At 45.1% G+C, this 12,585-nt stretch overlaps 1 protein-coding gene across 1 annotated transcript in view; it reads right to left on the reverse strand.

Annotated features, from left to right (window-relative positions):
* Window positions 1–1,151: 1,151 nt before the first annotated feature.
* LOC104525228 (dedicator of cytokinesis protein 11) overlaps window positions 1,152–12,585 on the reverse strand; it is a gene marked incomplete at both ends in the record, with an annotated part of 36,136 nt that continues 24,702 nt past the window's right edge. The window contains 11 exons of the mRNA XM_029085049.1: window positions 1,152–1,255; window positions 1,580–1,655; window positions 2,341–2,457; window positions 4,464–4,642; window positions 6,131–6,169; window positions 8,292–8,403; window positions 8,828–8,911; window positions 9,423–9,569; window positions 9,938–10,009; window positions 10,575–10,700; window positions 10,778–10,847. Coding sequence (XP_028940882.1) covers window positions 1,152–1,255; window positions 1,580–1,655; window positions 2,341–2,457; window positions 4,464–4,642; window positions 6,131–6,169; window positions 8,292–8,403; window positions 8,828–8,911; window positions 9,423–9,569; window positions 9,938–10,009; window positions 10,575–10,700; window positions 10,778–10,847 — 1,126 coding nt within the window. The remainder of the gene's footprint in view (window positions 1,256–1,579; window positions 1,656–2,340; window positions 2,458–4,463; window positions 4,643–6,130; window positions 6,170–8,291; window positions 8,404–8,827; window positions 8,912–9,422; window positions 9,570–9,937; window positions 10,010–10,574; window positions 10,701–10,777; window positions 10,848–12,585) is intronic.

Consider the following 12,585-nt stretch of genomic DNA (forward strand, 5'->3'; position numbering starts at 1 on the left):
TCAGTGTAGAGTATACAGTGCTACAGGCAGAACTTTGCTGTTGACTGTGCCAAACTATCAAGTCAGCACACAACTCATTCCAGGGGAACAGGCAATAAGCAACACGTCTACCTCTGTAGAGCGGTGGTGAAGCTGTGCTCTGCCACGTGGCATTGCTTTTAAATGGTTTTCTAGATATTGCATTCCCTGTTTGCAACAATTCTGAAAAATGTACCTTCGAGGACACAGAAGAGGCTGCCTAGCTGTGGGGAAGAGCACAGCTTCTTCCCCATCAGGTATTGCTGCCAGCTGGGCTGAAGCACACACTCAGAGCTTTGCTGAATACGAACAGTTTGATAGTCAAGCACTTGGCTATACTTGGTCTTGTAGCTTTGTGATTTATGTGGGAGAGCTTGAAAGGCCTCACCTCTCCTAAGCATGTCAGGACATAGCCGGCAGGAGCTCAGATAATCTTTGCCTTGCTTGTTGCAAGGGCCAAAGTTTTTAAAGATGCATCAATGATTCATGTCAACCCAAAACACCTGCAAAGGGCCTTGAGGAAAACCAGGAGCTGGTTTATACAAATACCTGTTTTCCATGCACACAGTCTGCCAACAAGGAGAGTAAACCCTGTCTGAATACTGGGGTCAGAGCTCTTTGTGGCATGACCTGTCTCCTTCTGCAAGTTTGGGGCTGTGGTTATTAGCCCGTGCTGATGTTCCTACAAATACCTCACCTGCTCTTAAGTCAGCAGTCACTGCCTATCTCACATCATGGTGATTTGCCTCCCAGTCATGCAGAAACCAGTTTCAAGCACAGTGCACTGGGCACTGGCCAGGCTCAGACCCATCCACACACAGGGAGCATGGCTGTGTGTGGATAAATGCACCATGGGAGCAGAGATTTTCCCCATGGATTTTGTCTCATCTTTGATAAGTAATTTATCAACAGTTCTATTTTTGGCTCAGAGTTGTTTGAAGAGGGAAAGCATACCAGACCCGTGAGTCTGACCTCCTCTGTTAAACACGAATCTGTTTGTTTCCAAACAGAGATATTTATAAGCTGACTTTTGAGAGCATTACCACGGGGAACTCCTTTTCCCTCCCCCTTATTTAACACAGCCCACAGACTGGTGCAGCGAGCATCAACCTTTCTAACCCCAGATACATTACATTTTCACTCTGATCCGGGGAACTGGTTGCCCCCTCTGAGTTCAGGGATCCTTTCGAGTCCTCTCGCTTTATTGCATGGCCATTGGGAAGTGCTGCTCCACAGGCTGGGAAAAAAAATTAAAAATAAAAATAAAACACCACAATTAAGTCCTTTTGCACTGGCACTCCTCAGCACATCACGGACAGGGAGTGGAGGATGTGATTTGGACAGCAGAGAGAGGGGTTTGCCAAAGCCCCGTGTCAAAAGCTGATTAATCTGGAACGGGCAATTGGGGTGACACCACATCCAAGGAAATGCATACGAGCCCTGAGAGGCCCTTTGCAGATGGATATTTTAGGTTTTAGATAATGGGTTTTGGCTTTTTGGGAGTGGTAATAGTTACATTCAAAATAAATGAGAAAGTTAAAGTTTAGAAAAATGAATTTACCTGGATCTTTGTCGGCAATCAGGCTGGATCTATTTGATGGGGATGCAAAACTGCACACGAATTCATCCCTGGATGCCTATAAAGCAATGGGAGTTTTTTGTGACCAATGGAAGACAACACCTATTCTCTTATATAAGAGAATAATGAGATAAAGCAAATTAGAGCAGCTTTTAAAGTGCAGATGAAAATACATTTATTTCCTTACTTCCATAACAAGGAGACAAATGTCTTTGGGAGGAGTACAAGGAATAACAGAACATATTAATGTAAGTCATGGCAGTTTTTTCCCTTTTCTTTTTCATAATTTGAGTTGAAATTTTGAATTGTTTTTTTCAAATGTCCTTTTGCTGTTGTTGTTTTGTCCTGAACAAGGAGGAAAGTCTAGTTCACCTGGGAACCACACACAACCTTCAGGCAGATGGGCAACTCCCCAGAATAGCTACTGGAGTCTGAGGCTGAGTCCTGTTGCAACTCATTGCACTTGGAGGGACTTACCTCACAACACTACATACATTGTAAATAAACACATTAAATGATAGTATGAAAAAGGGCAGAGATTGTACCCAGCACTACAGACAGAACAAAATCACAGGGAAGGACAAATTAAAACAAATAAGCACGTTATGGGGCGGTGGGGAGAAGAAAAACACATGTATTTCTAAAGCTGAGCCTGGCTGCAGGCAGTGGAAGTCACACAAGGGGTATGTGGGCAGAAGAGGACCGAGGAGGAGGGCAAAGAGGCATCACTGGGCTTTACTCACGGGGCTGGAGGCGGCTGCACAGGAGTAGAGTGCCTCGCGGCTGGCCACGCGCTGGAGGTTCTCCAGGAGCAGCCCAAAGAGAGGCAGGTAAAGCTGGGCTATTTTTGCCTGCTGATTCTGAGAAAAGACAGGGATAAAAATGTAAGTAAGCACTCAAGCTTTCAACGGAGCAAAAAAGGGAAACTCTTGAGCCAAACCACACACACACATATACATACATACATATATATATATATATATATACACACACAATGTATATGGTGTCTGAGGATATGGGTTGATTTGGCTTCTCATCTCCACTTCCAGTGCTGCCAGGAAGGTATTACCCTTCCAGCAGTGAGCTTAGGGCACACTCAGGAATTTTGGAGACTGAGTAACATTCCCAGTCATACAGGATGTGTGACAAATGAAATCCTGGATTTCCTAACTCTTTAACTGGCACTTCACTCACATGGGTTGATTTTCAAGTGCTTTTCAACACCTAGGAGTAATGAAACAAAAACATATACTCCTCGCCTGGTGCTGGCTATTGTTTCCAGTCAGGAATTCTCCATAGCAAATGCTTCTAGTTAAAACAGTTTGCAGAAACAGATTAATTTAGATTAATTGATACAGATCAAAAATGGTCCGGTTGACATTTTCTAACTGCAAGGCTGTCTTGGATCCAATTCTTTTTTGTTACAAATTTATTATTCTGTACCTGACAGAAAAGTAAAAAAAAAAAAAAAAAAAAAAAAAAAAAAAAAAAAAAGACTTGTGAACTGAATGTCACATTTTGACCAACACAAGAATCCCATTTTTTTTTCTAATTCAGTATGACAAAAGGTAAAATAAATCTTGAAAACACCCAGGAGTTAAGAAAACCCTCACTCAGCCATTGATTTAGCTGGGGTTTCCCTGGTTGGAGCAGGACTGCAGCAGACCCTGCCATGCTCAGCCTGTCCTGCCTGTGACATGATATTTCGCGACCATGTCGGGACACCAGCTGAACAACCTGTCCTGACTCCAGGCAGCTTCCTGGTCATGCAGCCCAGAGCAAAACATATGTACAAAAACCTAGTGAGATAATGTTAAGACAAGTGGTGTTTTTGAGGAGGCAGAAAGCTCCTGAATTTGTGTCCGGATTTTCAGGCACCCAGAAGAGCAGAGGCAGGCTGCCTCTGACCCAGCGTTGACAGAGAGCTGGCAAATCTACCCTGAAATATCAAGTCTGGCCAACTACTGTGGGCTGCAGTTTTGTTTCCAGGCTGTGCACATCACCACAGATCCTCACTGCAGAGGACAGCAAACCCACCTCCAGCTCAGCCCTTCAGAACAGGCAGAGAAGGGAGAGGAGCTGGCTCTGTGTCCATGCAGAATGCAGGAGCCCAGGCACGTTTGGGTCACTTCTCCCATCCTTCATGTCTAGGAGGCTATCCACGTTCCCAGATAAAATTCAGAAATGCAGCACACTAGCAGCAAACTGAGGAGCTAAACTAAACAGAGGCAGGTTTGCAGCCTGGAGCAAGGACAGGTAGTGTCTGCATAGGTAGCTGGGCACTTCTAAGGAAATATGGGTGAGCAGGGAACAGCATCAGGAAAGAAAGCAAGCCCATCTCCAGGGTGTTTCAGCAATACCACACTCTGAGCCTCTGGCCAAAGGAAGACGAAAGCTACACAGCCAAAATCCAGCATCTCATGAGAATCCACAGATCCTCTCCTCTGATTCACTAATTAGTAAAACATGCAGCTGATTGTAACAGAGATCAGTCCTGTTTCCTAATTATGGTGTATTAATGCAGGATATTAATTTTAACCCAAGACCAGAAGAACACTGATGTTGCTTAATTTTGTTGAACAGCCTCTCGGCTAATGACACTCCCAAATTCCTTAATGGCTCAGGGCTTTATTATCTCAACTCTCAGTATGAATAAGAGCACTGCAGCTATCTCACTGCATTGCTTGTGTTCCTAGATCATTTCCCAGGGCTATTACTGTAATACCATAACTATCAGTTACTTACAACAGTACCCTAAAAAGTAAAGAGAACACCTTTAGCGCACCATGCAAAATCTAAAACTCTGACGTGTTTTTTCATAAAATTCAAGAACATTACGTTTAAAAGCCAACAAAATATGCCTGACCTTGTGCTGGTATCTGTTGTCGAAGGCATGCTTTATCAAGAGATTTTTTAAGACTGAGATGGCTGTATATCTGATATCGTAGTTGTCCTGCAAGGCAACAGAGGCTTCTCTGAGAAGCATCCCCACCAGGAAATGATGCCTGCAATACTCGTCAGTTAAACTGTATTCAAGATTTACATCTGAAAGAAACAGCAAGGTGATGGTTAAGGGATCTGTTGGAAGATCTGTTCAGAGCAAGACATAACGGTCATGAAAAGCCAAAAGCACTCGGTGAGTAGGGTTCATCACTCTCTCTCCCACAGTGCACTGATCTCTTAATAAAGCCTGAACTGACTGAGTTAAGTCATATCAAAGAACTTGGCATCTTCCAGTTCAGGCTAATCATTAGTTTCAGCCCTCACCAGCAGCAGTTCAAAGAATTTCTGCAGTGTGATGCTTTGCAAAGCTTAGCGCCCCAAAGACTAATTTGTAAAGTCAGAGATGGATGAAATGGTGAACGACAGGACAACTTACTGCCTGGGGTCTGCTTGCTTTGCTCCTGACTGGGGGTTGTCCTGTAAATCACCAAACTACCCCAGCAGCAGAGGTGCCATCCTCCATGGAGCAGCTATGAGGGTGGTAACGGGCAGCAGAAACGGTACATTTATCATGGTAACCCAGCCATCTCTGGAGCTTGTTCCACATCTTCTGTGAAATCTGCATTCTTTCTCACCAGGTCAGAGAGCAAAGGCAAATACTCATGCTGGGATAATGGATGCAAATAAGGACATGGTGCCAAGTGACCGCTACTGCATCCTCCAGCAGTTTACACAACTGGGCTTTCCAATCCCACTGCAAGGACCAGGGAGCCAGGGCAGAGCTCCAGGCAGCTGCCTGCTGGAAGCTGAGAGATCCCCTTAGCTTCCCACCAGCAGATATTGAACACAGCCCTTAAAAGCTGCACTGACCACCAGGAGAAAGGCAGATCAGTACCTAATCACCTGGGTTAATTTAACTCGTACCCTGCATCTCATATAGATTCAGGCTACAGGCCGTGATCAAAGGAGTAGCTGCTATAAGGGTAAGGCACCATTTTCACTCACTTGCCTGGACAGCAGAGAAGCGACAGAGACAGAGATTTCAGTGCAGGATGCTATGACCTTGCCCTGACACCGTTATCTCTGTCAGGCAACCCATATGTCTAATCAGAGCCACAACAGGCACCGTTTGACTGTTGCATTTTGGCACTGAGCCTCCCAGAAGGATAACCCCAGAGTTGTGTGTTCTTCCCCCAAAGGGTAAAAATGCTGTGTGCTCAGCTCAGACTTGTTTTTTTCTTTAAAACAAAACAAAAAAATCCCATGGGTGTGAAAGTTTTTCTGTGGTAAGGCAAGGTGCATACACACAGCTTTGAAAATCCCAGCCAAAGGGCTCCAACAGGTCTGTGGCTGCAGAAGATATTTTTGAGTTCATTGATTCATAAGTAGCATTTACTGGTTTGTGAAAGTCTGATTCAGAGGAAAGAGAAAGCAATCTGGAGCATTATCTAGCTTTCATTGTTAGTCATGTTAGCAAATGCCCAAGTGTCACACATCATGGTTATTTCATTAGTTGGATGCAAGCTAATTGATTGGAAGCTGTGTATTTAATTTGACATTAGAGGATTCAGTGATCCCAGTTGGACATACCTACTGAAGTGAACCGTTCCACAGCAAATGAAAAAAAATCTAATTGACGTGTAAAAAGAAAAGGGACAAATAAAAAGACAGCAAAAATAAACAGGAATAAATAATACTCTAAATCTTGGAGAAATGGGACATGTTTTAATATTATCTGTAAGGCTATTGCTTAACTCCCAGTTTCTGTCAATCTCTTGAGGTTCTTTGCTATCATAAGATTGCAAAAACAATGCTGTGCCGCTGGTTGTGAGGACAGGCTCGCGGGTTCGCTCTGGCTGATGAAACACACGTGTCCTCCAGGCAAGGCAGCTGGGACACAGACCAGCAACCAGCCTTATGTGTTGAGACATTTCAGAGAAACTGCTCCAAGATGCAACACTCCAACTCAACAGGATGTGGTCGCAGGGATGTGCTCTGCCTGCAGGCCTGTCTGTGCCAGCTTCTGCTGCACAAGCCCTCTTTATCCACCTTCCTGGGAGCTATTTCTTCTTTTCCCGGAAACAGAGCAGTAGGAAGCTGGGCATGTCCCCTCTATTTATGCAAATAAGCTGATAAAGCCTGCTGGCATGCCTCACCTCTATGTCCTCAGTGACACGCACATCATACCTCCCCATCTCTGAGACCGCTGACCCCTGTAATCACAGGTTTGTCCATAAAACCACACAAGTTTGCAATGGAGATGCATCACTACATGTCTCTCGGCACCACTGCAAAGGCACTTCTGCTACCTGAGGATATGCTGCTCTGCTGTCAAGAGATGTGCACAAATGGCAATTGCTGCCACTATTTTAAAATATATATAATTAAAATAAAACCTCAGCTGGTAGGTCCTAGTCACAGTAAAACAGAGGAGGAAAGGTGAGCTGCTCTTACAGCTTTCCAGTTTAACCATCGCAAATGCAAAGGTGAACGTTAACCAAGGAAGAGCATCCTTATGTTATCATGCCACTAATAAGCAACAGGGAGGCACTGTGGTTGCATTTTTCTTTCTCAGCCATTTCTAGTGGTGCACTTCATTAAACTATGACAGGCAAGCAGCCAGGCTGATGTAAGTGTAAGAAATTAGCAGCTGGTTCAGAAAGCTCTGAGCAGTAAGAAATATATCAAAATAAGGGAAACATCACAGTTACTGCTGCTTCTGCCACCTAGATGTGTGTGGAAGCACTTTGGGACTTGTATGGCTGCACCCTGAGGCACAACCAAATACCCTCTTGCCTCCATCAGAATAAACCACAGAATCATAAATCCACTGGGCATTCACATGGGGGAATCCCAAACGTCACTCTCCTCTTTAGTACTTAACCTAGACAGGCTATTAGCACCCAAACCTGGCAATCTTTACCATATTTATCGAGCACAGATGAGAAACCAGGACGCAGAGAGAATGAGGCTATGACTGTAACAACCTTTGGAGACCGGTGAGGCACACTGCTGGGCTCAGCGCTGTGGTCCGTGCTGTGATCGGTGGCAGAGCTGCAGCCATCCACACTTGCACAGTGCCTCAGCTCAGCCCCTGGCAAACCCCATCTGCCCTGTGGCGAGCAGCACCAGGACCAAAGGGGACATGGTGTGACAGTGAGAGCAGCCTGGGTATGTTGTGGTGTCACAGTACGTGTGCCCTTCGTATGTGCTAAGGACTGGCATGGGCTCACATTCTCTGCTTCCAGCCCAGGTTTGAGTGCAAGCTTGAATGCACTGTGCACTGCTCTACTGTTGTTCCAAACGAAAGCAGAAGGTAACCTAGATCACCTTCTTGTGGCCACAAAGAGAGCTGGCAGTGGAGCAGTGAATGCAATCTGTTCTCCTGTATCTCCATTCTCTACAGCACTGATTGATGAGACATCCTGCTTCTCAGGGGATGCCGACACTTGAGGGAACAAAGGATTACACATGCACAATTTGTGCATTTATTGAAATAGGGGCAGTTTCTTTCTGATATTGTTAGTCCCATGTAAATTTAAATATTGGAAATACTGAAGACCGGTGCATAACATTCGGGAACGACATGATGTAAACCTGTCAGAACAGAAACTTTTCCTGAGGTTAATATAATAAAATCAGGCTAACCAGGAGATAAATTTCCTTGACATCAAACCAATTCCATCTGTTCAGAAGCCATCAAGACTAATAAATTATAGCTCTCTAGCCAGTCTCTTGAGACATTTCATACCTTGAACTCTTTGCAGTTTGGGTTTGGAAAAGGTCATTGGTAAGTTCAGAGGAATGTAGTGCTCGTGATTGCAAATGGTTTGAAGAAATTCAAACTTGTATTCAACCAGCAGCTAAGGAAAAAAAAAGAAAGACAAGCGCAAACTATGTTTTCAGTTTGACTCACTTGTTTCCAGTTCAATATGTTTGTTGCACAAGGATTGGGGAATCTAAATAGCATCTGGTGAAACTCAGTAATAATTGGCAAATTTTTGTGTTGTTCCCACTAAGTGTCAGTGCATGCAGATGTCACTTGGGACTTCTTTTATCTTTTTTATCCAAACTATTAGCCAATATCTCCTTTAGTTCCGACTCTTTACATTGTTTTAAAGCTTAGCTGCATACAGGTTCTTGGCCCAAAGAGGTCTCTGCCTCCAGACGACTGCAGGAACAGTGTCTAAAAGGCCTCCAAGAGTCATACAAAATAATCACTACAGAGCTTTGACTGATGTAGATATGTACTACTGCAAACCAGCTTTCAAGAAACATACTGCTTACCTTAGGGTCTTTTGGGCTGAATCCAGAAATGTAATCATTTATCAAGTTAAAAACAAATCCTCTGTCCATAAAGGTCAAACAACGCTAGAGAAAAAATAGCAACATGTGAGCAATCATTAAAAATAAAAGCAATCATCCTAAATCACCCCCACACTACTGTCCTGCCAGCAGCTGGATTTGATCCTCTGGGCTGCTGCTGACTTTACAAAATGTACTTGATCCCATTTCTCTGAAATTATTTGGATGACCTCACTTAAGTCTCCGGTGGACAACAGAAGTATTTAAATTGAGAGCACACATATTTCCTCTCTGGTTTTGAACAGTTGCTAGGCATGACTGAAAACCCTAGATAACATATAGAGTACCAACACAGAGAGTATCATCTCTTGGAAAGATGAAGTTTCTCTCCTAGGAAAGCTTGTCCCTTACAGAGTTTTCATCATTGAAGAAACCAAAGAGATGATAAAGTACAAACACATTTGTTTGGTTGCTGCTTATTTCTATTTTTTTGTTGTAGTTGTCTTGTTGGGGTTTTGTTGGTTTTGTTTGTTTGTTTTCCTGATAAAAGCCTGGGAAAAGGAAAGAAAGTGCTGACCTTCAGGAAGTTAGCCAAGCTAAAGTTGACATTCCTGGATTCTTCAGGGATTTCGTTATAGCGAATGGTGACGTGAGGAATGATGGCGAGCAGCAATGAATGCAGGGCGTGCTGGTAGGAGTCGGGGAACCGCTGGCCTCTGGGCAGCTGAAACCAAAAACACATCGTACGCTCAGTGCTGCAAGTGAGCAGCTGGGGAAAACCAGCACTGGCACAAGTTCCCTTTAGTGTTTTTTTATGTTGCTTCCTAATAAAACACTGGCACAAAGAAAGGACTGGCTGAAACTGCAGCAGCTGGTAACAGCAAAGGAGGGCACGAGCTATAAGGAAATCTGGAAATTTTAAGTTGCAATTGAGAGTGAAAAGGGGAAGAAGGGAAAAGTGTGGAAAAAAAAGGAAAGATCTGGCTAGCTGTTCAACTTGTCAGGGTTTTTAAAAATAAAGAGTTACAGAAAACTTTTGGAGGAGAGTTTGTGATGGCTCTGTAATGCAGCATCGAATAAATTTATTTTTACCTTGATTTTGTTTTCTTCCAGTAAGTACATTGCCATTGACTTCGCCAGTGCTTCAAAGAAAAACCACGAGTACTAGAATGAACAAAGAATACTACTGTTTTTTCTCAGCAGGATTGAACATGTTTGGCCATGTGGGGAAGCAGTAGCGTGGGAGGGAGAGCTCACATTCAAATGTCATTTTGTAAGCACAGCAGTGCTTGCACAGCTAGCTTGGCACAGGTGCCTTTGCTACCTGGAGAAGCCCTGCCAGTCTTGGGGCAGGAATGGCTCCATCCCCTCTGCACCCCAGTGCACCCTGCAAGGAGCCAGCAGAGTTTGGGGTGCAAGCCCTGCAAAGGCTCAGAGAGGCAGAAACTCAGTCATGAGCCACCCCTCGTGTGTAGCTTGAAGAAAATAGATAAAGCTGGCAAAATGAAAAGCCCTTCGCTGTGTCTTGCCAGGAGCCTTAGCACAGCCAGGTTTCCTGCAAGAATTCATTTCTGTTGTACGGGGAGAACCTCAAGGACATGGGTGTGAGGAGCTGCCCTGGTAGCTTTGCTCCTGCAGTGAATTTGGATGGGTGGAAACGTTGGGCTTTATACCAGACCCCCTTTTCCTCCCTTCCACCTTTGGCAGCCAAGTACTGCCAATACTTTACCTTGAGTAGCTTATTGATGGCTAGAAAATCTGCTGACTGCTTCAAGATCGTGGCCATGGAAAGGACCAGGATTTCATGGGTCATCTTCGCCTGTGTGACACTGGGTTTCTCAGCTCGAAAGACATACTGAGGCAAGAGGAACAGAGTCAGTAGTGTGCCTGCTCCCAGCAGGGAGTTTTGCACAGCAGTGTGTCATGACTGACCTTTATGAAGGAGCGCAAGTAGTGGTCTAGACCTTCTTCATGGCACTTGGACACAATGTGCAGAAGAACCCTGGGGAGAAACGTGGTTTGTGTTCAGCACGCAATGTGAGGGCAAGTTCCTCCAGCTCACGAAAGGAGACACCACCTGTGTCCCCCCCTGCTCAACCCCAAAAGCCTCACCCCTGGCACAGCCTGATTTGCAGAGAGCCAACACTTGCAGACTAGCATCCTTCACAGCTCCTGTGGCTGCACAGCCCTTTTGCAGAGCACTCAGAGCTGAGGTGGCCAAAGCCACCTCTTCATCTTGGTGCTGGACCAACTGTTGCCCAGATCAGCTGCTTCCAATGCTCAAGGCTCCCCGCACAAGGGGATGAGGTGGAGCATTTCTCTGCTGGGGACATATCCTATTCTTCAGCCTCTGTGCATGCCAGGATTAAAGCCTGCTGCTACTTAAACTCATGTTGCCATGAGCACTAGGCACCTGAACAAAGCTCAGGTGTTAGGTAAGGTAAAAACAGAAATACTAAGTTAATCTGCTCTGCACACAGTTCTCTGACTGTATCTATGGACCTGATACACGGGGAGCAAGTCCACTTGTCCCTCTTGCACACGCTACAGATTCATCCACACTGCACAGCTTATCATGTATTGAGTCTGTCCTCACTGGAAGCCCTTTCCTAATGTTAATACAAGTGACAATGAACAACGATAATACCACATCAAGTCTGCAAAATGAACACAAAAACCCCACAGAATCTCTGCTGAGTAGTGGTCAAAAAATTCTCCATCATTATACTCTGATATCTTCCTGCAGCCCTTGAATTTATTAGTTCTGTAATTTTTTTATTTTTTTTTTTACTGAATTTACATTATATGGTCCTTGTTACATGCACTGGATTATTTTTGGGCTGTTGCCTTGCAGTTCACTGGGGACAGGCAGACCCTGGAGAACATGCCAGCCCCCTGGAAGGACTCCTGGAGGCTGATGAAGGCAGCAAGCGCCTGGTTTCCCCAGCCAACATTGGGGATTTACATTCCAGTCCCAGCCAAAGGGAACAACAAACTATTGCACATTGTCACAGACCCCACAGGCCAAACCACAGGGAGGAGTTTACAAGCTATTTATCAGATAAAGTAGGTTTTAAATTCTGCTCTGAAAGTCTGGATGAGAAAACAGTTGTCATTAAACAGAAAGCTATCAACAAACTGGAAAGCGTCAAGCCAAGCTTTGGAAAAAAATCTCTGGAAGTGAAGGTGGGAGCTGCTCGCCCAGCAGGTAGCGGGGTCACTTGTTCCCTGTCCTTGCTCTCCGGTGATTCAAGCAGCAGGATTACAGTGCTCCAGACAGGAGAAGTCCTCTAACCTCCAGTTTCATGGGAGCAAGATGCTTTTGGTACATGGATGTGTGGTACCTCCTAGGGCTGGAGAAATATCTCCATGGAGTGGCATCCAGCATCCCACTTTGCACTTCACAAGGAAATAACCACAGGAGGAAGATGGATGTTTTAATGCATCTATCAGATGAGGTGTGTCATGACCAGAGTTGGGCAGGAAATGTGGTTTTGCACCTTTTGTTCCCTCCAGACCCTGCACACACCCGCGCTCAGCAGCAATGTCCTGCGGGGCCCAGCCCTGGCCGGTGCTGCCCTCATGGGGCTGCAGGCCTGGCCAAGCATCACTGTCCAAACCACGGCTGGCTTCTGGCTCCAGATTCTGAGCCAAGTCCTTCTGCAACATAACACATCCAGCTCCAAGGGATTTTTAGCAATCCCTCTCACAGAGGGGACTGGGGTGCAGGGATGAGACTG

Source organism: Antrostomus carolinensis, unplaced genomic scaffold (assembly GCF_000700745.2).
Source record: "Antrostomus carolinensis isolate BGI_N321 unplaced genomic scaffold, ASM70074v2 scaffold46655, whole genome shotgun sequence".
NCBI lineage: Eukaryota > Metazoa > Chordata > Aves > Caprimulgiformes > Caprimulgidae > Antrostomus > Antrostomus carolinensis.